This window comes from Staurois parvus, unplaced genomic scaffold, assembly GCF_062004578.1.
Source record: "Staurois parvus isolate SC_StPar_1 unplaced genomic scaffold, SC_StPar_1.0 ptg001028l, whole genome shotgun sequence".
NCBI classification, from domain to species: domain Eukaryota; kingdom Metazoa; phylum Chordata; class Amphibia; order Anura; family Ranidae; genus Staurois; species Staurois parvus.
In genome coordinates, this window is record NW_028318824.1 from 1,276,093 (window position 1) to 1,300,761 (window position 24,669).

General features: G+C 42.2%; 1 protein-coding gene across 1 annotated transcript; it reads right to left on the reverse strand.

Annotated features, from left to right (window-relative positions):
- Positions 1–2,205: 2,205 nt before the first annotated feature.
- Positions 2,206–23,891, reverse strand: LOC149441075 (coiled-coil and C2 domain-containing protein 1B-like). Its single transcript, XM_089657799.1, has 11 exons — positions 23,688–23,891; positions 21,083–21,207; positions 17,077–17,227; positions 16,804–16,976; positions 13,265–13,387; positions 10,939–10,997; positions 8,945–9,061; positions 8,384–8,457; positions 5,512–5,570; positions 5,213–5,264; positions 2,206–2,530 (listed from the first exon to the last, which is right to left on the reverse strand). Exons 2-11 carry the CDS (start codon positions 21,185–21,187, stop codon positions 2,280–2,282), a joined length of 1,164 nt encoding a protein of 387 aa, XP_089513925.1. The 5' UTR covers positions 21,188–21,207; positions 23,688–23,891; the 3' UTR covers positions 2,206–2,279.
- Positions 23,892–24,669: the final 778 nt, after the last annotated feature.

Consider the following 24,669-nt stretch of genomic DNA (forward strand, 5'->3'; position numbering starts at 1 on the left):
CAGGGAAGTAGCAGGCTTCAGGAACACTGGCGTAGTCAGGGCTGGAGAAGTGGAATGGTCAGGCAGAAAATGGTCAGGGTCACAAGCCGGGTTCAGTAACTCACGGGCAGCACGGTACAGAGGATCAGGCAGAAGGATGGTCAGGCAAGCCAGGGGTTAAACAGGAGACGGTCAGCAGGGTCAGGAACAATGCAGGGTCGGCAACAAATCAGGCAGAGGAACAGGAACACAGGATACAAGGTACAGGAGCTCATGGGAAACATACACCAAGGCACTGATCACAGGCCTGGTCCTGCTTAAATACACCTCCTGCAATCAGCTTCAGCTGATGGCTGACTGTAGGAATGAGCTTCTGGTTGCTGAGAGCACCCGCTGGCCAGCCCTGGTACTGCAGCCCACACGGCAGGTGAGTCCCACCACCAGTGGTGAATCCATTCCTGACAGTCTGACTATATGCCTTTTTGTGTCTATGTCTCACTAATTTTTTCCACGGATGGGTGGTTTTTTAACCCAATAAAAGGTGTTCAATTTTATCTACTATTTTCATGTTTTCACTTCACTTGTATTGGTACGGTATGGTACTTTCAAAGCCCCATTAGCTTTTGTGGTTAGGGTTCTCTTTTCAATTATTTCATTAGGGGTGTGGCACCAGTGAAACCGTTATACAAGGATAGGGAGAGTTATTTTCTCTTCACATCCCACCTCCACCTTACCCAATAAACTACTACATTAAGTTGAATGCGCTGTTTCTTTTTCCTTTGCCTTTTACATACATATATATGTTTAAGCCCCTTACTGGATGAAATGTGTCAGACTGAGGAGCCAGTTTGGGGCAGAATTGATTATATCTCAATACATTGTAATTAGCAAGGACCTCCTGGTGTGTGGCTCAATTTCTCCATTTCTGTTGAAACCGGTGGGCTTGAAGAACTATAGGATGGGCATCCAAGGTGGACAACCACTGGAGGCTTGGCGAGGCACTTTGGCTTTCACATATATTTACAAATGTTTGGAACTAAACCTTCTGTTTTTACCATGAATTGTTAGACAAGGTCAATTTGTCTTTTGGGTTTTTTTGTAGACTAGCTGGTAAGTGTGCTGAGATATTTTTTGTTTATTGGTGATGTGTGATGCCCTTCCATGTGCATCTTGCTGCAAAGGCTAGTTATAAATTAGGGTGGTTGCCATCCTTTTGTATGGCTTGTTTTCATGACAACCACTGACTTTGATTAGGCTTTGGAGCAGCAAGCCGGGAGTTCCTGTTCTTCCAGCAAACCAATACTTTGCTCTTTCAGAGAAAAGTAACACATTTGTTACCTCACCCCTTCCCAGCAGCTGCCCCACTGCTCTGTTCAGAACTGGGAGCCCAAAAAAATATTACATATTTTCAGGTATGGAGGAGCATGTGACTATCTATTTGTAACAGCACTCTCCCAATCAGCACTTTCACACCAATGGTCCATAGTCCTGGGCAACTATGATTCCAGCGACTTGTAGCTTACACAAAACTTTGCTTCCAGAAGGTGGACAGAGTAGTGGGGGGTGCAAAAGCAAAGTAAGTAAATGCTACTGGACAGAAGGATGTTTAAGTACACCTGTTGCTTTGCCATGTGTTGAAAAAGCAAACATACATTAAATGCAGGTACCAATGCCAACCAAGAAGTGCTTGCTCTGCTGAAATCAAATCCCAGGAAGATAGATTTTGATCAGTGGCCATGGGCAACTGCAATTCAAATTTTATTTTCGTGGTGGGGAGAAATAACGGTATTGTTTATTTGAATGAATCAATCATTCCTATAGACAGTTTGCCGATGGGTAGTTACATGTTGCCAGAAGTACAGGGTTACTGGTACATCTTGTACTTAGTAAAGTGTATCTAAATCCAAGAACAAGGTAACAGCTGTATCTTTGGCAAAGCAGGGTAGCCACCCTAGGACAGGAAGTATTTTAGGACTACACATTTCCCCCTCTCCTCTATTATATTACATAGAGGTAAGATGTTTTGTAGACCAGAAAACTGAGCTGGAGCTGGGCAGGGTTTATTATATTATTTGAGATAACACTGCAGAGGGCACAGATCACTAAACAGCACTGGATCTCTATCAGGATCAACAAGTATTATTTTGCACTTGAACAGATATAACTGAACACTTTCAATGGTATATTTTTCCAGATCAGTAATTAATAGGGAGCCAATGAGAAAAGTTTGTTGTTCGGGTATACATACACTTTATGACACGTTGTGAAAGAAATCAAAATACTAAAACCAGACAAATTATTTAAGGGTATGTTTGGCAATGCAGAATACATCTACAGGCTTCTTCAGATTTAGGGCCCAATAACTCTGTTGTTTTGCAGTGTGCCATTCTAATTTTGCACCCCAGCAGATGATGTAGAAGGACCCTTTTATGAAAAAAAGCATCACCATCCAAAATGGATATTTCTATTTTGGTGGCCAATAAATCATTTATGGGCTTCATACTCCTTGAAGACTTCATGGAAATTATTTTGGTAACAGGCACCAGAGACCCTAAAAGAGATAATAGATAGAAAGTCAGCATGTGTTTTAGCCACAGAAAGCTAAAATTTCAGTTTTGGGCGGAATTAAAGTGGAAGCGGAAAAACTTGATAAAAAAAATTATGTTCTTTATCAAGGAACATACACTCCACATTAATAATTATGCTACTGAAATTAGTGTGTGCTGTAAATTATCTCCAAAATTGTTCCTGTTTCTTCTTGCTGGAGGCTGCCATTTTGCAGAGCCAGAGCCCCTGAGCAGCATTAAATCTTTAGGATGTCAGCAGATCAGCCTCTAGTGGCTCTGATTTTAGGTACAGTGCCAAAAAATAGAGAGTAACTGTGCATATGCCAAGCTGATTGAGACAGTGTATTACTGGATTTTAAACAGTATAGCCACTTATTAAGTGTTCTTGCATAGCGAGAGCACTTATTGTTATCTCACAAATATATTCTTATTCCGTTTCTTATTATAGCCATATTTGCCACGCTAACTCCTCCCACAGTTTTTACACTACAAAGACAAGTAATATATCAAAATGTGCGGATTGTTCCCGATCGGATTGCTATTACTTTGTGGAACGTTTCGCCAAATGGTTCACGAAATATCGCGGTTTTTGTGGCGAAATTTTCCCATAGGAATGAATGGTGCATCTAGAGTGGGAGCAGAGCACAGCTACAGGGTGGAAGGAAAAATCAGAACATGATTTGTAAACTGCCATCACTCTGTCATTTTCAAGCCCACCTACACATATCTTATATCAAAACGTTCAGCTAACCCTGCTGTCACTAAAAATGTTCACGGCTAGGACATACTCCTGATAGTTTTCACAATATGACCATTTGTTTGCAACTCACCCCTCCCATTGACTTTCATTGAAACTTCACTCTAGACACCTGAAATTTTAAGGGACGTTTTTAAACTGCGACTGTGCCTTCATTTTTTATCTTTCAGAGACATACTATACATCAAAATTTAGCTCAATTTCTTGTGATTCTTGCAATACCAATCTCTTCGCAGTAGCATTTATACTTTTAAAACTACAAGTGTTTGAAAATGGCAATCGCCAGTGAAGTTGGCAAGTTGCAGCAGTGTTTAGAACAGAGCTTGTCACATTCCTGACTGAGTGAGTTGCTATAGCAACCAAAGGTCACTCAAGAGTCAGATGAGAAACTTCACTCACAGCCACCTGAAATGTGAAGGGACGTTTTTAAACTGCGACTGTGCCTTCATTTTTTATCTTTCAGAGACATACACAATATAAGGCTCTTTGCTGTAGCATTTATACTTTTAAAACTACAAGTGTTTGAAGATGGCAATCGCCAGTGAAGTTGGCAAGTTTAAACAGTGTGTTTAGAACAGACCTGCTGACATTCCTGACTGAGTGAGTTGCTATAGCAACCAAACATGACTCACACGCAGCTGAGTCATTGAGGCTAACTGTGAGCTGCAAAATACAAGCTAAAATCCATTCCTCCCTCTGTCAGGCTTGCTATGTACACTGCTTACATTTCATCATTACTTGGTAAAGGTTACTTGCAAGAACACTTTACACAATTTCCCCAGAAAATGTAGATTTTCTAGTATATAATTAATATATAAGATTTAAGCAGATCTGTAGCTGTAATTCTTGAGGAGAGATCTGCTACAAATGGTAATTAGATGTATGGCATGATCTTACTATAAACAGACATGAACAGATTACCCTTGCATGCACATTTAGAGGAGCACTGCTATAGAAAGTAAAAGCAATTGACTAAAAAAAAAATCCAAATTGGTACACCTCTTTACTTTCATAATGTAACCCACTGACACATGAAAGGCAAGCTTATAAATTTCACTTTCAGAGAGAATCATTTTGATTTTAGCAATTTTTCAGGCTCCACCCACAAATATGTATTGAGAGGATGCTGTAAGTCCACAAAAACATAACAGAATGAAAATTAGAGACCCAGGCCCTGAGGGTCCGGGGTCAGTAGGGGGCCCCATGAGATGCCCCTGGTACCTTTTTCAGAGGCTTTTTTTAGTTTGGGCAAGGACACAGGGGCCCCATGATCCCCTATTGCCCGGGGGCCCCATGAGTTGTCAGTCCGCCCCTGTATGGATTAAACATAGGGGTTGATTTACTAAAGGCAAACTGTTCACTTCGTACTTGTAGTTGCACACCACAAGGAAATTAGTTACAGAGATTAGTAAATGAGGCAAAGATTCACTTTGCAAAGTAAACACAATCACATTTTTGCTAGCACATGATTGAATGATGGAAGTCAGTAGAGCTTCCCCTCATTTACCAAACTCTGGAGCAAATTCCCTTGCAGAGTGCAACTGTCTATTTGTCTTTAGTAAATCAACCCTGTAGTATATTATCCATAAACAGAAACACGGGGAGATTTACTAAAACTGGTGCACACAGAATCTGGGGTAGCTGTGTATAGTAACCAATCAGCTTCTAACTTCAACTTCTGAAATTGAGCTTTGACAATGAAACCTGGAAGCTGATTGGTTACCATGCACAGCTGCACTAGTTTTAGAAAATATTCCCCACGGTGTCATTCCAAGCTGGGTTTATTCTTGTGGACATATAGCATCACCTTCCTGCAGCAATATTCTGACTAGCGATGGCTTTAGCTCTCACATCACACATACTTTGGCCCACAATAGCACTAGACACAAAAATACTTGAGCAATGTCACCTGGAGAGTTGGTGTTCTTAACTACATAGGTTTTATTTCTCTGTGGCTGTTCCTGCAAGAGACAAACATTGACTGTGTTTAAAAGCTCAAATAGATTCAAACGTTGCATTTCAAAACATAATTCCATTCCAGCACAATAATAGGAGCATGAGATGGTGTGCTTCACCAGTCTTAAAATATAAAGACAGGACTGCAGCAACATTACACTTGTCAGCTGTCTCTGGCCTTTGAAACCCTCAAAGAAGAATTTCAGAGACAGAGATTTCACAGGTACAATCAGTTTTCTCTTCACTTCTTACCGTGCTTGGATATGGAAAATCAAACTTCACAAACGCATGCAGGTCATTGGGTGCCATTCCTGTGAAACAGATTAATAGAAGTGAGCAATTTTCATCGGATACCAAGTGACACTACAACTAAAAAATAACTGAGAAAAGAAACTGCACATAAAACATGAAGTTGTATGGTGACACATGGGGCAACACAGCCATGGATAGAGTCCACACTCTGCAGTATATTCAGCAGCTTTTGAAGGGCCATTTGAGCGTTTGTGCCATTAAAGCAAATCTTGCTTTGTCCATCCAGGGCAAAACAACAAGGTGCCTTGAATGCCCCCCTCTCCTGCATAACATGTTTCTTTTCATCATTTTCCCCAGTGCTACATTCAGTCACTTGCAGCTAAAAAATAAATATGGTACTTTTGTGAATCAGGGAGGATGTGAAAAAAAGGAGGCTATTCATGGATCAAAATTCGGTCAGTTCAGCAGGGACCATCCAAGATTCCATCCATGTATGGACAAGCTGACTGTTCCCCAAATCGATCCATCAATTGACTTGGGTACAACCAGCCTGTAGGAATTTTCTACATGTAATTACTGCTAGCGGCTATAGCCTCTAGGAGTAATCAGTGTTCTGCCTGCTAGGAAGGCTCCCTGTGCTCCCCCCTGCTGGCAGAACATAGCTGAACATGGCTCAGCGCGAGGCATTGTTGATGGGGGAATCAAACGGTTTTCTTTCCTTTCTTTCAAATCATCTATGGACTGCCCAACTCCCTTTCCTCTCACATGATCACATTGGTGCTTGTGATTGAGTCAGTGTTGCCACATGGGGTTGGGAGCGAGAGTCTTCAGCGCCTTTGTAAGCTTAACAAGAACACAGGGATTTCCTTCCTCGACTGTTGAAAGAAGGCATGGGAGATCAACAAATAGGCGAGCATAGGAGAAGGTGGCATTAAAGTCAACAAGTTGCTTTACAATGCATGTGCAAAGCACAGGTTCACTTGAATCTTTCAGGTTACAAGATCAAAATGCAACTGAACAAGAAAAAAATAGATTTCATTTAAGAATACAAGTGAAAAACTCATTAACATTTCTCTAAAATCTAACTGTAGTTCAGGCAGGGGCGGACTAACAACTCATGGGGCCCCCAGGAAATAGGGGATCATGGGGCGCCTGTGTCCTTGCCCAAACTCAAAAAAGCCTATGAAAAAGGTACCAGGGGCATCTCATGGGGCCCCCTACTGACCCCGGGCCCTTGGGCAGAGCCCGAGTTTCCAAATGGTCAGTCCGCCCCTGAGTTCGGTGACATGAAGTTCTGGGGTGTGTTCAGAGAAGTGCCAATCAGCACTGGCTTTAGCAGTTCAGAGTCTCTCTGGAGTCATATAGTACTCAATGAGCCCAGGATGTTACTGCAACACTAGTGAATGGATGCTCTAGCAGAGACACCAGCCATGGGGTGAGACAAACAGGGCCGATCAACTCCAAACTGAGTTCCAATTGCAGATCAGAGCATGGAGGCAGATACATAAATCTTAGTAAATCACACCTCCCTTCTATATTTTGTGTTACAGAAACCCTAAACACTGCTTTGGACAGCCCTGAAATAAAATGTGGAAAAAAGCTCAGCTGAACTCATTTGGCCAATTTGTATACAGAGATGGCAGACATGTCAGATAACAGCTGACACCATTCTAGTGTAGTAAGGGACTATGGTGACAGGCTTTTATTCACTTCAAGCAGTTTTGCATCTTCATACAAGTCTATGGGAATGCAAAACCAATTTGAAGCAGAAGTGTCTCAAACTGATGTCATCAACACAAGCTGAACTTCCATTGACAACAACCCTAAGAATGGCAGCAAAATTAGACAACTGATATGCTAGACTCAGCCAGGCTATTCAGTAGGTGTAGGAAAAAAGCGCGCCTATTCTGGGGTTGGTCTAAAATAAGTATCCACATGCAACTGGATGCTCTCTTTGATGACTGGTTAGTGAACCAATATACTAATGTTATTATCAGAAACCAGAAAAACTGAGAGTTTCATACTATAAAAGAGTTGAGAAATGGGAGCAGGACACAGATGAAGAGGTGCTTAAAAAGCACCCACTGAATATAAAATGAGCATACAAAGTAGGAATATTCAATATTTAATATTTGCCAGAAAAAGAAGAAAATCTATTTTTGGTAATTTTTTTTTTTTTTAACTCTAACCATAATATTCAAAATATATAAAAAAAACACTGCACATTACCCTTAAAACCCAAGTTCAGGTTGGAAGAAAAAAAACTCTTGCAGCGGGGGTCCCTATTCTCCCTAGCAGTGCAAGGGTATGTTTAATTTTGTCTAGAGGCAGATAAGAAGGCTGCATTACTTGCCTTACCCCCACTCTGGCCAGCTCCGGCACTCTCCGGTGCTCCAGTCTGTAGGTGGTCCCTTGGCATCCATAATGTGCCATGCAGGGCATTTGCAGGTAGAGATGGCAAGAGTGAGACTGTAGCCAGGAGGGCCTTGGAGAAGAGGTTGGGGGGGGAACAGTGACAACACTGGAGGGACCCTGCAGGAGTGGAGAATAAGGTAAGTATTCACACCTTATTCTTCATCCCCTAGACAAAAATAAGCAAACCCCTGCAGTGCTGACACTGAAACAGTCATTTTTTTCTGTCCTTGGAGTGGGGCTTTAAAAATAAATACAATAAAAAAAATACACTGATAAAAACAACCTGCAATATGCAGACACCTCTCCTCGCAAAAGAGCAGGTAAGAATATGGCTGAGAAATATCTGCAGTTTGCTAGACAAACATGTTTTCCTCCAGAATTCATTACAAAACAACTAAAGAGGAAGAGAGCACTCTTTGGAAGGTGTTGAAAGGGACAGAGACAAGGAGAATGTCACCTGCAGGGGCTGGAAGATTAATGCCTTGTACTATAATCAGCAGCATCTCTGTACTACTTAGCTCCGAGAATACTCTGTTGGGAAAGAAGGATCATGATCAGTTATATACAGACCAACAATTAGTCCAAACAACTCACATAACCTCCCCCTTTTCATTTCAGTATTCTACCATTTCCAAAAAGAAAAATACATAGACACTGTATCTGAACAGTTACTGGTGTTGGAGTCTGACCTATGCCTGACTGGAACACCTAATGGTTGTAGATTTGACATATTACTGGTGTCAGATCTGTTCTATGATCTGCTCTGTGACTGACCCAAACAGTTACTGGTGTTAGATCTGACATATGCCTGAGCTAAATAGCTGCTGGAGTTTGGTCTAATTTATGGCTGACCTGAATAGTTACTGGTGATACTTCTGACCTGTGCCTGGCCTGAACATTTAGTGGTCTTAGGTTTGATCTATGCCTGATAAACAGTTACTGGTGCTTGATCTGACCTATGCCTGCCTTGAACGGCTTCTCAACATTCCTCACAGTCAGTATTGATCAAAATGATTACCGGACTATTCTCAATGTCTTGTCTTCAAAATGATAGGGAGGTGGATCACGGCCCTGAGCTTGAGATAGGTGAAGGATATCACAATACTTCTTGCATTCATCTGCCATTTTTTTTAACCTGCCACAAGAACACAAACAACATCAGACATTGCTGAAGATTTAGCCCAAGGAGCTCTGTCAAGACTTCTACATATTCTCAGTTTATCAAAGAGGGGAATAACAATATAATACAACAAAAATATGGATTTGTGTACTTACCATTAACTTTTTTTCTTGGAGCCCAATGAGGGATACAGAATTTTATAATCCTGTAGGTTATACTGCTGCCTGTAGGGACGACTGGATACTGGCAAACAAAAAAACTGTAGAACAGCCCAAGGTATAACCCTCCTACTATCAGCATGCCTCATAAAAGAATTTTAAATGGTTTAAAAATAGAAAAATAAAATTTACACACACACACATACATATATATATATATATATATATATATATATATATACACATACACACACACACACATACATAAATAAAATGTCACAAAGGCTTGATGCCGTATAGCTGAAGAGGTGCTTAGTGAAGAAAGCCAGCCCAATCTTGAAGACCACAGCCTGAACCTTGGTTTGTCCAAGCCACCTAGAGATGGTGAAACTGGAAACCTGGGAGCCCATGCTGTGCCCCCGTCTGAGATGTCAACAAGGGAATCCATCTTCATGAAAGAAGCAGCAGCTGAAACATTTACACAGCCTGAACCACATCCAACCAATAGAGAAAATTTCAATTTTGTGAACTGCAGCTGGACAAAAGGGATGGAATTACAATGATCTGGTTAGGTTGCAAAACAGAGACTACTTTGGGAAGAAAGGAAGCCCAGGGCCTCAATACAACATTGTCCTTGTGCAAGAACATAAAGGGTTTCTTGCAGGATATAGCTGTCAGCTCAGACACTTGCCTAGCCGAGGTGATTGCCACAAAAAATGCAACCTTGTGAGTCTGACCGGAGAGTGGAAGGTTCAAAGGGGACTGGACTGGGAGCCCCATGAAAAACCCCTACACAAAGGGTTTAATTAGAAAATGGAAAGCCAACAGTCTCTGAAACTAAATGGAAAGGGGATAAATCCAACCCATGGTACTACCAGCCAGGTGTTGGCTCAGATCAACTGCAAAAAAGAACAGATCTGTCATATGGAGAAACTCCAGGGGTGGAAGCCCTTAGACCCACAGCAAGCAAAGTACACCTTCCATGTCTGGTGGTAAACCTTGTGGGAAGTGTATTTCCTAGCCTTCAGTAACATAGGAATCAAACTTAAGAGATGCCCTGTATGTTAAAACCTGGGTTTTAACAGTCATGCTGTTAAAGCAAGGGACCAGCAGTCAACAGATCCACAGTAGGAATGAACAGCTTTGGAACAAAACAGAAAAGGCAAGTGCTTAGAATTAGCAAACAGCCTATCAGGGCATTTTCAATCTCTGTACAGGAATAAGGCCTTGATTGCACGGGTGGCAACAGGATGGTAAAAGCCATGATTTTACCATCCCTGACTGCCCACCTAAAAAACTTACCATGGCAACTGAAGGGGAACCTCGTGGCTACGAAGCTTTGCTTAATGATCACCTTAACTTGGCATGTCCCCACTGAAGTCACTGTGACTGTGCAGTAACTGAGAGCTAAACCTTAATTAATGATTGTAGCAAGGTATTTATATATAAAATCTACCTTTATAATAATAAAGCAATAATTGAGCCTTGCTGGTAAGTAGGAGAATTATACCCTGGGACGGGCTACATTTTTTTCTTTGCCAATGCTAGTGTAGGCGGTAGCATAAATAAAAGGTTTAAGACTCTCTACATTTCTCAAAGGACAAGAAAAAAAATGTGTCTGTGTACCATTCTCTTTGAATAACATGACTTTAGGACACGTGTGCCTTCATTCCCTAATGTCTATGGCCATCTTTACATTCTATCTGGTTACTGATGTAGAGACTTTTTACTCACCTTGTGGTTTCTGCAACATTTCCCATCTGAGTAAATTGCTTGGAGTACCGCAAACATTTCTAGGAGGAAACAAAAGACTGGATGATGCCAGTCCATAAAGCCTATGAAGATGAATCTAGTTCATAGCTGTAAATCTATACTTTCTACATACTTAACAGCTTAAAAAGTGTTTATTTTTTATGAAATAATAAAAGTAGCCATATTGTGCTATCATTTGTACCAGTTTACATAGAAAAGATACTAAAGGGACTGTATAGATGTAAACCCCATGGGTGGACCTTCTGGGTCTGAAAAATGGAGACATATCAACTATCTGTGAATGTTTATCACCTTAATACTACATTATGTACACTATTTGGCCATAAGTTGTAGATACCTGATCATCAAATCTATCTATATGGTCAGATGTATGTGGACACCCTTTCCTGGTGAGGGGTACTGTTAAAGCTACAAATACAGACATTTTAGACAATTGTAGACTTCTATCTTTGGTGGTTTCAACTTGGAGAAGACCCTCTTTTGTTCCGGCATATATTTGTGCTCCTGTGCACAACCCCAGATCAATAAAACATGCATTGGCAAGTTTGGTGTGTCAAAACCCGCATTGCCTGCACAGAGCTAACTTGAATGCTGACTGAGCCAGGCCGCTTTCTCCAACATCGATATTCAACCTTGAAAATGCTATTGTGGGTTAATGGGCACGAAATTCTGCAGACACACTCCAGAGCTTTTTCAGAACAGTGGTGGCTGCTTAAAGCAACCAAAAAGGGGGTGGGGGGGGGGCATCTCAATTTGAATGAATGCCCATGGTTTTGGAATGGCTTTTCAAGCAAGCTAATGTAGGTGTGATGGTCAGGTGTCCACAAACATTTGACCATACAATGCATTTAGAAACAAAAGACACTATACAGTATATGCTGAAAAAAACCTTTGGCAGGCCTTGAAGACAGATGAAATCCAATAAGGTTCAATTCATAAAGATTTATGCAAGGATAAGGATTTTTATTTTATCCATGTGACATTAAATTTTGAATCTCACTGAACTCAGCCTAAAACAACTTTCCTTTAAGAATAAAGATCTTTATCCTGGTGTTTTAGCTTTGTTAATTTGGCTTCTAGTGATAATAAAATCATATATGTTAGTATAGATCATTAGACACTACCCAAGATGTTTCAGTTTCGGTCTTGCTCATTTGAGAGATTCATATACGCAAATAATTTAATATGTATTCCATAAATAACATTTAATATAAAGCCTACAACATCCTTATTCAAAAGGTTCAAAGTTCATATGTCATACATTATCACCACTCAATCAAAGTAGTTCCATCACAAAACCTTAAGAAGTATGATGCTTCAATGTAAATAATATCATGATCCCACTATTTCCAGTTACCAATCACAGTTCAACTTTAAAGGAAAAGGAAAGTAATTTTTTTCGTGCGTACATAATGTGAGATAATAGCAGGATATACTCTGCAGTAATTCCTTAGAGTCTTTCACATTTTTACTAACTTGCTCCCCAATGTTTCTTTTGTATTGTCATAAACACAGCAATATTTGTAGATTCGCTCATAGATGAAGCTCTAGGGATAAGATATATCACTGGGGAGTAGATTTTTTTTTTTAATGGCTTCGCTGATTCATAGATTTGCACTGTGAGAAGGTGCACTAGGGCAGTGGTGGGCAACCTTTTTTTTCAACTGAGCCAAATCTCGCCCAAACCACGATTGAAATTTATTTTGAGAGCCACATTTTTAAAACTGAAAATACATCCCCCATATAGTAATTCATCCTCCATAGTAATTCATCCCCCATATAGTAATTCATCCCCCATAGTAATTCATCCCCCATATAGTAATTCATCCCCCATATAGTAATTCATTCCCCCTATAGTAATTCATTCCCCATATTGTGCCAATTCACTTACCTTTGCTCCGCGCGTTCCTCTCGCCGTGTTCCCGCGCCGTTCCGGTCTTCAGGGTGGACTGTGAGAGGAGAGAAGTTCGTCACGCTGCCCCGCCTACATCCTGACAGCCAATGTGCCGGGCGCCCGAGAGGAGGGAGGGGAGCGGGCGCCCGGCACACAGAAGAGCCGCATTAAATTGTGTAAAGAGCCGCATGTGGCTCGCGAGCCGCGGCTTGCCGACCACTGCACTAGGGCATAACCATGTGACCAGGACAGAAAGTGAGAAGAATCTCTGGAGTGGGGACACACAAATTCCATTCTATCAATTTGAAGAAAAAAAAAAGGTAGGCTGGAGTTGATTTTTAGGTATAAAATTAGAGAATATGATGGAATATTTGGAGGATCAGTGCAAGATACCTCATGCTGTTCATGAAGAAGCTTCAACAACTGAGAGTAAACTTCATCTGAGTTCTGTGGTGACCTGGTATCTTCATGTTCTACTACAACAAAGTCACTGTCCTCATCTGGAGGTGGTGGGATCTGGGGAATAAAAGCAAAGACTGCTTAATGATTTGAGGATATGTCAATCTGTTGCAATACGCCTACAATGAAAGATGGCTCATTAATTGCAATAAAGGATATGCAGTGGATGTGGGAATCTCTTAGATTTTTCTCATTCAGCCTATAGGTCAAACAAAAGAGATCCATCATTAGGATTATGATTAACCACTTGAAGACAGAAGACACTTTTCAGACATTTTTTGTTTACAAGTAAAAATCTGAATTTTCGGTCTCCGATCAGCCGGTGGAACTGCTGACTTCAGTGCCGGGCTTCCCGATCACACGGGAGAGACCGGAGAGGCACTGGAGGGGCAACCCTCCTGCTACCTTTAAAAGCTGCTCAGAACACTTTTAAAAGGGTAGGCAATCCCTGGCTGAAAATTTTAACCACTTGCCAACCAGGCACTTATACCCCCTTCCTTACCAGGCCAATTTTCAGCTTTCAGCGCTGCCGCACTTTGATTGACAATTGCGCGGTCATGCAACATTGTACCCATATGAAATTTTGATCATTTTTTTCTCACAAATAGAGCTTTCTTTTGGTGGTATTTAATCGCCACTGGGCGCTTTACTTTTTGCGCTATAAATTTAAAAAAGTGCAAAAAATTTGAAAAAAAAAAAGTTTGTTTCTTTTATAAAATTTTTCAAACAGGTATTTTTTCTCCTTCACTGATTTGCGTTGATGAGGCGGCACTGATGGGCACTGATAGGCGGCACTGATGGGCACTGATAGGCAGCACTAAAGGGCACTGATAGGCAGTACTAATGAGGTGGCACGGATAGGCGGCACTGATAGACAGCACTGATAGGCGGCACTGATAGGTGACACTGATGATGGGTACTGATAGACGGCACTGACTGGCATCACTTCTGGGCACTGACTGGCGGCACTGACTGGCACAACCCCTGGGCACTGACTGGTGGCACTGACTGGCAGCACTGCTGGGCTGCACTGGTGGGTGGGCACAGGTGGGCACATGTAGGTGGCACTGCTGGGCACATGTAGGTAGCACTGCAGAGTGGCACAGGTGGGGGCACTGCTGGGCACAGGTGGGGGCACTGTTGGGCACAGGTGGGGGCACTGCTGGGCACAGGTGGGGGCACTGCTGGGAACGGGTGGGCGGGGCTAGTGGGCGCACTGCTGGGCGGAACTTGCGGGTGTCACTGCTGGGCACCGATCATCAGGGCACTGATCATTAGTGCCCTGATGATCGGTGCCGATCCCCGCTCTGACAACTGCCGGTTCTCGGCAGTACTTTCCTCACGATCTGACAGTGTGAGGAAAGTGCAGCCGAGAACCGGCACTTGCATTTCCCTGTGATCAGCGTGTCATTGGACACCGCTGATCACGTGGTAAAAGGCCGGTGGGATCGGCCTTTCACCACATCACGTGATCAGCTGTGTCCGTAGAACACAGCGATCACGGAGATCGCCGGGTGCGCGCCCTCTGGGGCGCGCAGGAGAGCGCGTTCTGGGAGGACGTCATATGACGTCCACTCAGAACTGGCTGGCCGCGGTGAAGCCGTCATTCGGCTATGCGCGGTCGGCAAGAAGTTAATACTGGGGTTATTGCTAGCAGATGCAGCCATGGCCCCCGTATAACCACGTGAACACAATCACATATATTTACGTGATTGTGCTGCAAGTGGTTAAGCAATTGCTAGCTTAAGACCACTATATTTTGCCCATTTCAAACAGTGGGATAAACAATCAAGACCCATAGAGCCAGCCTGCTCTGAGTGGATAAAAATGTATGCACACCTTTAACCACTTGCCTACAGGGCACGTATACTGTCCAGGCCAATTTTCAGCTTTCAGCACTGTCACACTTTGAATGGGAATTGCGCGGTCATGCAACAATGTACACATATGAAATTTTTATCATTTTTTTGAGACAGATAGAGCTTTCTTTTGGTGGTATTTAATCACCTCTGGGTTTTTTATTGTTTGCTAAACAAACCAAAAACAACTGAAAATTTAGAAAAAAAAAAGTTTTTCCTTAGTTTTGTTATAAACTTTTGTAAATAAGTGATTTTTATCCTTCACTGATGTGCGCTAATGAGGCTGCGGTGATGGGCCCTGATAGGCTGCACTGATGGCCACTGATGAGGAGGCACTGGTAGGTGGCACTGATGAGCATTGACAGGCATCACTGATGGGCACTGAAAGGCAGCACTCATATGGCAGTGATAGGCAGCACTGATAGGCGGCATTGACTGGCACTGTTAGGTGGCACTGACTGGCACTGTTAGGCGGCAGTGATAGGCAGCACTGACAGGCGGCACTGATAGGTGGCACTGATTGGCAGCGATAGGTGAAACTGAAAGGCAGCTCAGATGGGCACTGATGATCAGTGTAGATGTCCCCTCTGAGGAATGCCGATTATCGGCTCTCCACTCCTCACGAGCTGTCAGAAAACTGGCATTTCCCTATTTACATAAGATCAGCTGTGATTGGACACAGCTGACCACATGACCAAGCCGACATCTTCGGTTCTTTCCGTTGATCGGTGATCCGCTGTGTCTGAGGGGCACAGCGCACCACCGATCGCTGTGCTACACGCCCCCGGAGCCGCGCATGTGCGGTTAGAGTGGGAGGACGTCATATGGCGTCCTCCCAAAATGAGAGAACCGCCTTGCGCCCGTCATTACCTTATATGGTGGGGGGGAGGCGGTTAAAGGAAACCTGTCAGAGAAATACAGTGTTGATATTTCTGATCCACTTCTGTAGACACCAGTTCACTGGCTTCTGTGCTACACTTCTGGTTAGAATGCAGTCCTAATCAATGACATAAAACACATGCAGACTGGGAGTTCTGATTACACTTGCTGCACACCAGAAAGTGCTCAATCCTGGGACAGTCAGGAAATAACATTTTCATGAGCAGATCAGCAAAAGCAGTTCACACATTTCTCTTAACACATGTCTAATTTAATCATTCTAAAAAAGCTATGTTAAAGCTGTAGTAAACTCCGCTTTGTGATTTTTACCTACAGGTAGGCTTATAATAAAGCTTACCTGTAGGTAAAATTAATATCTCCCAAACGTGATGGTGAATTCACTGGTGCATGCGCTCTGAAGAAACGGCATACTCATGCTATTCCTTCAGAGCTCTGTGCCACTGCCGTAACTCCTGTGCACATGCGCAGGAGTGAATTTATTACAGTTCAGCCATTCAAGCGGCCGAAGCCCGCTAACTTGGAAGGAAGCCTGTGTGTAGATGGAAGCCCTGTCAGTTGTGATAGCGCACCGCTGGAGGGCTTTGTTTCAAGGTGAGTCTTTCATACTCTGCTTTGATGCATCGCGTGATATTACCTTCCAGAAGGAAAATTTTCTTTTTTCAGAAGTTTACTACTGCTTTAACAGGTGAAGTTAAAGTCTGTTGGGACACCAACCTTGGCAATGTCAACCAGGGTCCCACTTTTGACTTTATCGATGGAAGCTTGGATAGTACGGACCACTACCATGTGCTCTTTGGCAAGGACCAGGTCATTTTTTTTCTTAGCTTGGAGAGCTGCTTTCCTGTACTGTCTCCTGCGGTTCTCCAGGAATTCCAGCTGTTCTTGTACTGAAAGTCACATGACCGGATGAAAGTTAGAAAAGTCCGCTGTTTGGGGCCATGAACACAACAGAACCCCAGAGCTTATGTATATTATTCCTATCCATACCTTCAGGGGGAAAGTCCCCAGTGGGCTCTGTGGTTTCAGCGACTTTGGTTTTTTGAGGTGCCTCATCTTGCTGTGGAAAGGTTGATGACACCTGTGGTTTGACAATCTGGATGGGCTTTTGTGGGACAGGTTTCTTTGCTGGCTGTTCACCCTAAAAAAAAAAAAAAAAAGAGAGAGTACTCAGAACTCTGAGCTTCCCATGCTGCATGTTCATTTTAAACTGTAAACAACGTACTTTTTTAAAGTACCTGTAAATTAGATATAAACCCCAATTACATTTACATTGTTTGAGTACTGCCGTGTTTCTCCGAAAATAAGACATGGTCTTAAATTTTTTTTGGCTAAAAAAAAAAACAAAAAAAAAACAAAAAAATCACACTAGGTCTTATTTTTGGGGGTAGGTCTAATTTTTTTAATGTCCAGGTGTGGACAGGGGGTGCAGAGGTGAGTTGCAGGCAGTTGTGGATGAGTGTTACCATAGAGAGGGCTGGCTGGTGACAGTTGTGAGCTGCAGTCAGGTGTTGCAGAGGTGAATTGACAGGTGAGTTTCAGGCAGGGTGCATGGGTGAGTTGCAGACAGGGGATGCAGAGGTGAGCTGTGGCTGGGAGGTGCAGAGGCAAGCTGTGGCCAGGGGGTGCAGAGGTGGGTTGCAACTCAGCTCACCTCTGCACCCCCCCAGCCAAAGCTCACCTATGCACCCTTTCTGCAACTCACTTGTCAATTTACCTCTGCAACACCTGACTGCAGCTCACCTTTACACCCCCCCCTCCACTGCCCTCATATGGTTAGCTAGCATTGCAAAACACTGCTGTCAGCAGCCGGCCCCTCTCTATAGTAACTCTCGTTTCGGGTCCTATCTTCCTACACAGTGCACCAAGTGCACTTACTCACCGCTCCGCCTCTTCCCCACTGGCCGGCAATCAACCCTGGGGCATCGGCTTCCATGCATTAGGATGCCCCGTCCCTAAACACACTGCGCCTGCAGATATCTGTTCCTTCCCTGTCCCACAGTGAGTACAGAGATAGGGAGGTTCCATGGGAGCGAATGGTGCTGTCACTTACAAACACAAAAGCCACGTTTCTGTGTTTAGAAGAGACAGTAGATATTGGTGTGCACAGGGCCAGTGCTGGAGGTGGCGGAACGGCGTTTCACCACATTCCGGGTTAAAAAAAAAACCCCGATCACAACTAGGTCTTATACTTTAGCAATTCCCAAAAATAGTACGAAGTCTTATTTTCGGGGAAACACGGTATGCGTCAGCTGTCATTTTTCTGGATTAGATACTTGTTTCACTTTTTATTGATAGTCCTGTTCTTCTGCAGCCACTTTGCAGTCATTTCCTGTCTAAATGCATCCTGATGATGGCTACATGACAATTTTCAGGCATTTCTGCGTTGTTTGTGATGAAACGTACATTTAGGAGACAAAGCATTGCTGTCCTATGACAGGAAATGCCTGAATAAGGAACTTCATAAAAGGATCACAAGGAAGTTCAGGGCCCTCCTAACCCTCTTGTATTGAACTATATCATTGCTATATTTTCTCCCTTTATATTGTAAAGCGCTGAGCAAACTGTTGGCGCTATATAAATCCTGTATAATAAGTATTTAAATTACAGCTGCAAATTAAAAAAATAGAACATCTTTTGATATTATATTAACATTTTAGAGCATATATAAGATTTTATTAGGTTTACGCACACATTTTAATTGTATGTTAAAAAAACATTTAAAGAACCCACATAAACATATTAGGGGGCTAGCAATGTACAGAGGGTAAGAAATGTAGGTTTGTGACCTGATCACCTCCATGTCTTCAATCCTGCAATGCTCCTGTCAAAGCTGACAGATTCTCAGTACAGCTCCTTTCCAGCCACTGTGCTGTGCAATCAGGCTGAAGATTTTCAGACAGAAGTCTATGGGAATCTTCTAATAAACATGTTAGACTGAACACTGTGGTGTTCAGAGAAAACTGGTTTAAAATGATGCACCACTCCACCAGGGGCAAAGATGCGAGCCAGATTTAGGGCCTGTGTTGACTACCTTTGGGCTTGTGTCTATGGTATAAGATTGACATTAATTTGAGAAGTTTCTGGGATCAACATTTCTTGACAGGTTGCATTTGACTTGCAGTTGATCTCTTTCTAACCCACATTTGATTTGCTAAATGCAAGTTTCGCATCCCCATAGTAAAAAGCAAACAAAAACAGTTGATGAAGACCCCAGCAATGCCAATCTCATCATCCCCCTCCTTTCCAAAATCCTGTTGGATTTTTTCTTTGGTATGTTATTTGTTTGAATGGAATGCTATAGATAAGGCAATGGTAGCAAACAGCAAAAAAAAGGGAAGAAAGAATGTAAAACGATTTGTTGGAAAAAGTAGAAAGAATAAGAGAATTGATAAAAGCAGAAACTTACAGTGGATCTCGCTTCCCGAAGTAAGGGAGCAATAGTTTGTTTTTTTCTCACAGCCACGATATTCAGACAGACTCAACCTCAAATTTCAGTCATATGGCACAACTGTTCTTGTGACCAACAATATGTGTAAAAGGAAGTCCCTGAAATCTGTGCAAAAGCTCTTTACTGTCACATGATCAAGGCTGAATTGTGCAACATGGGTAAAATCTGTGTGATTTACTTTAAAAAAAAAAAAAAATTTAAAATAATTCATGAAGGACATACTGTTAAATGCACCATATAAACAGTTGTCCTTGCCACACTGGATTCAAGAAACCAATGAGTAGATTAACTGAGACAAACATAACTGGCCTTACTCATAAATGGTCATGTTGTACAAGCCTGTTTCTCTGGTAAACAGGCACAATAAGTGCAACTTTTAAAGAGAAACTCCTGACAAAAAAGCTAAAGGCACAGTTTAAATACATAAACATTTACCAGAGCCAGATCACTCATAAGACAATCTATGCAAATGCTTTTGGATGTGCAAGAATTTCTGTTTTTGCCAAGGAGAGCATGGTTGAGGCACTCCTGATTACAGGTTGTGGAATGAAGATGTGCTCTGAGGCAGTGGTATTGTATCACAAAGTAAGGTTTTATTCAGAACAGCTTTGAACACCTTCAAGAAAGAGAATTAAAGTGGTTGTAAATTCTCAAGGTTTTCCTACCATCATGCATTCTGTGTACAGCCATTGGCTCCCGCTGCTGTCAATCACAGTCAGTGAGCCCATGAGGAGAGAGAGGGGGCAGGTCTGAGCCACAGCTCTATGTGTGAATGGACACACAGAGCAACACCTTGGGAGCAAACCTGCTTGGGTGCCCCCATAGCAAGTCACTTGCTCTGGGGGTACTCAGCAGGAAAGAAGGGCCAGAAGCAGGGGACCCGAGATGAGGAGGATTGGGGCTGCTCTGTGCAAAACCACTGCACAGAGCAGGTAAGTATAACATGTTTGATATGAATGGCAATAAAAAAAAAAAAAAAAAAAAAGAACACTTTAATGATACAAATCACTACACACACTGTAGGACAACACATCAGTAATTTCCGATAAAGTTTGTGGGCTGCCCTACAGCCTAGAAAGTGGCCAATCCAAAGGTTTGCAATAAGTGTGACAACAGGTTGCTGAACATTCTTTGGTTTCAAGCAACAACACAGATGTAAGTACACTTTCAAATTTTATTGACCACAAGAATTCTTTTCTCCAGAAAATATTTTTTTAAGGCAGCAATCGAAGGCCTGCTGGATGTCCAGGGACCCAGCTGAAGCCTTTCTACTCCTGCAACGAACCAGGGAGATATTGTAATGGTCTGAATAAATTATTATCCTGGCCAACGAAATCCACAAACGTTTAAATGCTTGATGCGAAAAAACGTGTGCGCAAAATGCAATTTTAGTCGCTCTTTTAAGCAACTTTATTTTTAATTACCAGATGAGACTGTTTAAATAAAATAAAAACAAGAAATCCTCTGTGGGTCAAATCAGAGGGGAGTATTCAAGGGGTAACTAGAGTTTATAGTTTAGAGATTCAGTAATCAACAATTGCCTACCTCCTCCTCTTCATCTTCAGCTCCATCATCCTCACCAGCATGTGCCAACTTCTGAGCAGCTTCCAAAGCTTTCTCCACACTGCCCACATCTCCCGCGCTCTCCATGCCAGGGGATGGAGGAAACCCTACAAGGAAATTGCATTCTTTAACCAAGGAGGTATTTCTACACGGTAAGGAGACTGAAACCCAAAAAGCTGTTCGAGATCATAAAATGGTTCTCCCCCTCCAAAAAAGGTGAGAAGTCCACTTGAAATAGAATAAAGATTGGCTGAAGGCTCATGTCTTGTACTTTCTATTATAGTATCTCTTAAGAGTTCATTCACAGTTGCCAAAATGGTAACTATGTGCAGAGTGATGTGCAAAAGCCACCCTAAAACACTGTACAATAGCAGCCAACAAACAATGTACTGGATGTAATAAAAGGGAAATGTGAATTTATTTTTTTGTCTGTCACAGTTCAGGAGCAGCCAATATATAATGAATGGGTTGCTTTACTGGAAAACAAGAAAAAACTCTGCAAGGGAATGCTGAAGTGGAAATTTGCCCTTGGTAATACATGTGCATTTAATGTGCAGTATTCATGTGTTGATGTGCGCTGCAGTGAAGTGGCTACCAAACCCCCAGAATGCATAAAACATCATGTTTTTTTTCCCAACATGCAACTTTAACATGCAGCATTTATGAGTTGAAAAGCGTTGGGTTAGGAAGCCCTCTCATTTTGGTGCTGCCAAACCACCACAACACACGAAACCTGGACAAGCACTATTTTTTTCCCAACACAGCATACTACAAAGCACTAATAGTTAACATACAGGCAATACAGCGCACTGCCTAGGTGAGTTGGAGTGCCACTAAAATTTTAAGAAATGCCAACGTACTTTTTCATGTACTACCATATGCTACATGGGATAATGTACAGAAACCACACAATTATTTTAGGTGGAGCCCAGGACGCCATGGACACTACGCCGCCAGTGCCACGTGGAGGCCCGGCGGCCATCTTTAATCTTAAAGGGTCAGTCATTTGATTAGACCTGGCACCATTGTGAGTTTTTTCTGAACACTCCTGTTTTTCTTGAATAAAATCATTTTCATCAACCTACTACACTATGGGTTCTTTCCTGTGTCTTCTGCGATGAGCCTTTTCAGCTTCTGCAGACCCAGATTGATCCCTGCACCAGCCTTTGAGAGGAGGAATTTTCCACTTCACACACTTCTGTAAGGATTTCTGTGACCTGCTGTACCTACATTTCGCCACACGAGGGTGCTTTATCTCTACTATCTCCAGCTCCTGCCCATTACCAGACCAGAAAAGAGAGGGGAATCTCCATGATATCATATACACATACGTATTATTAATACGTTTCTGGTTAGTGCGCATTTCTAACTTTTGCACTGGGAATCAGCAAGCACCATTACTGGACTGTGATTTATTTATTTTTTTATTCATTTGCTTTGGTTTCATTTATTATTTATATTTGCCCGCAATATAGTAACATCACACAGCGCTGCATTTTCTTTATATATATATTTTTGGGACTTTTAAGTGTTTTCCTTGAATGTTCAGCTGCTGACCATTGGAGCGCTCACTGTATTTTTTATACTCTCACGGATCTAAGTTGCCCCTTGACAACCCATGATACAAAAAAGCCTATCTTCTTATTGATCTATGATTTACCGGATCAGCTGTGTTACTGCGGAGATGGCAACAATATAAGAGGAAGGCTGTCAAATTAAAGACAACATTTCAATGCTATTAGAAAATTTAAATATATACATTTTCCTGTTTACCTGCCACAACTGTGCCATTTTGGCCAGCTATTTTATATCTTGTTTTGACCCTACTAGTCATAAGGATTACCCCGCCAATATACCAGGCAAAACAGTAAACATATGCGGCTGAAATAAAAACTTTAAGTACATTTGTCCTTTGCAAACACTTGGAGTACTCATCTCTCCTGCTGCATGTATTACTGATCGCTGCAGTAGTGAAGAAAAAATGGTGCCTGACGGGCATGTAAAGTCTGACATGTCAACCGTGATTCAACCAAACAGCCCTGATGTCACCACTGTATCCTGTAGTGGCACAGCAGCTGATGGAACAAACCACAGAGCACAGCAGAGAACCAGGAAATCAGCACTCCTGGGAAGAGAAGTCTTAATCTACCCATAGATGGACTGAATTAAGCCGGTACGGCAAGGACCATACAAATTTCAATTCATCTATGGCCATTCCTCATCGACTGTTGGAAAACTTTTGTCAGTTAACAGCTTGCAGCAAATTGGCTGCAGCCACTGATCAAAGTATTCTAACAGTGGAAAAGACCCACTGTCAGAATACAATGGCACCGCAGGGAGGATTCCTCCATCCACCTAGCTTGTGTGGATGAGGGAATCCATTCACTTTTTTTTTTTTTCGGTCAACTAGCTAACTGATCAAAAAAAAAAAAAAATGAACCGTCTACGGCCAGTATTACTTTAGCAACTAGGACTGCTTTAAAGGATTAAAAATAAAAACTAGGCCTGCAATCAGAAGAAATGTTAGCCTGTGTCAATAAGCTTTTTGATGGAATTTACATGTAGAACAAAACAAGTAATATGTTACCTGGAGGTACTGGGAGCTCTGCCAGATTCACTGATCTGCCAGCTTTGGAAGCCCGTATGGCATCCTGATATTGCTGCAATAAAGAAATGAATTTGGTTACATTTAACAGGGAACAGATCCTTGTGTGCTCTGCCTAGCTTCCGTTACTTAGTTTAGTTTTCCCTTTATGGAAAAGTAAAGGATTAATAAAACACAACCACTATTGTTTGTGCACTGCATATAAAGTCATAAAGGTATAATATTAATAATAATTATTTTTTGTCAACAGAACATTATCTTTATCAGTGTGGCTTTGCTCACTGGACAAATCAGCATGTACAGCAGTTTTTATATAAAATGACTAAAGCTTTTGTAGACTGAAGACAAACTGCAGATAAAAAAACTTTTTTTTTTGTTAGATTAGCACAGGATGGGTAAGGGGTACAACTTTTGTTGGGTTTATACTGTCAATGTACTTGTTAGGGAGATTTCCACCACTTCCTGTAGAGACAGACTGCAAGAAAACACTTTTTCCCAAGAATATCTAACGAATTAAATTTATTGCCTCTGTCTTCATGTCTCAGTGACAACAGCTCCACTCATTTCTTGAAAAGCTGCCAGAGGCATAGGAAGAATGGTACAAGAACATCAATATTTACCCGGCTTTCCAAAAATAAATAGATTTCTTCTTGGAGTTGAGTTTTAGTCCTTAAAGCAGCTGGCTTCTTCTGTTCTATTTATGCCACCAGAGCAAGCTGCCTGTGCACAATTTCTAGGCAATTTGGAGCAATTTTAGTCATTTTGCCAAGGCACCCCAGAAGGCATCCTGGTTGAAAAAGGCTGGGTTGAATTACATCAGTAATGAGGGGGTTGGATAACGTCAGTAATGAGGGGGGTTGGGTTACGTCAGTAATGAGGGGGGTTGGGTTACGTCAGTAATGAGAGGGGGGTTGGGTTACCTCAGTAACGAGAGGGGGGTTGGGTTACCTCAGTAACGAGAGGG

Bases quoted from the DNA above. Each gene is read 5' to 3' on its own strand.
- LOC149441075 (XM_089657799.1), bottom strand. From the start codon at position 21,187: ATGGAGAGCGCGGGAGATGTGGGCAGTGTGGAGAAAGCTTTGGAAGCT. The intron at 17,228-21,082 runs GTAGGCAATTGT...TTTTTTTTTTAG, and splicing joins CTGAAGATGAAGAGGAGGAG to GGTGAACAGCCAGCAAAGAA. The intron at 16,977-17,076 runs GTATGGATAGGA...TGTGACTTTCAG, and splicing joins TGGGGACTTTCCCCCTGAAG to TACAAGAACAGCTGGAATTC.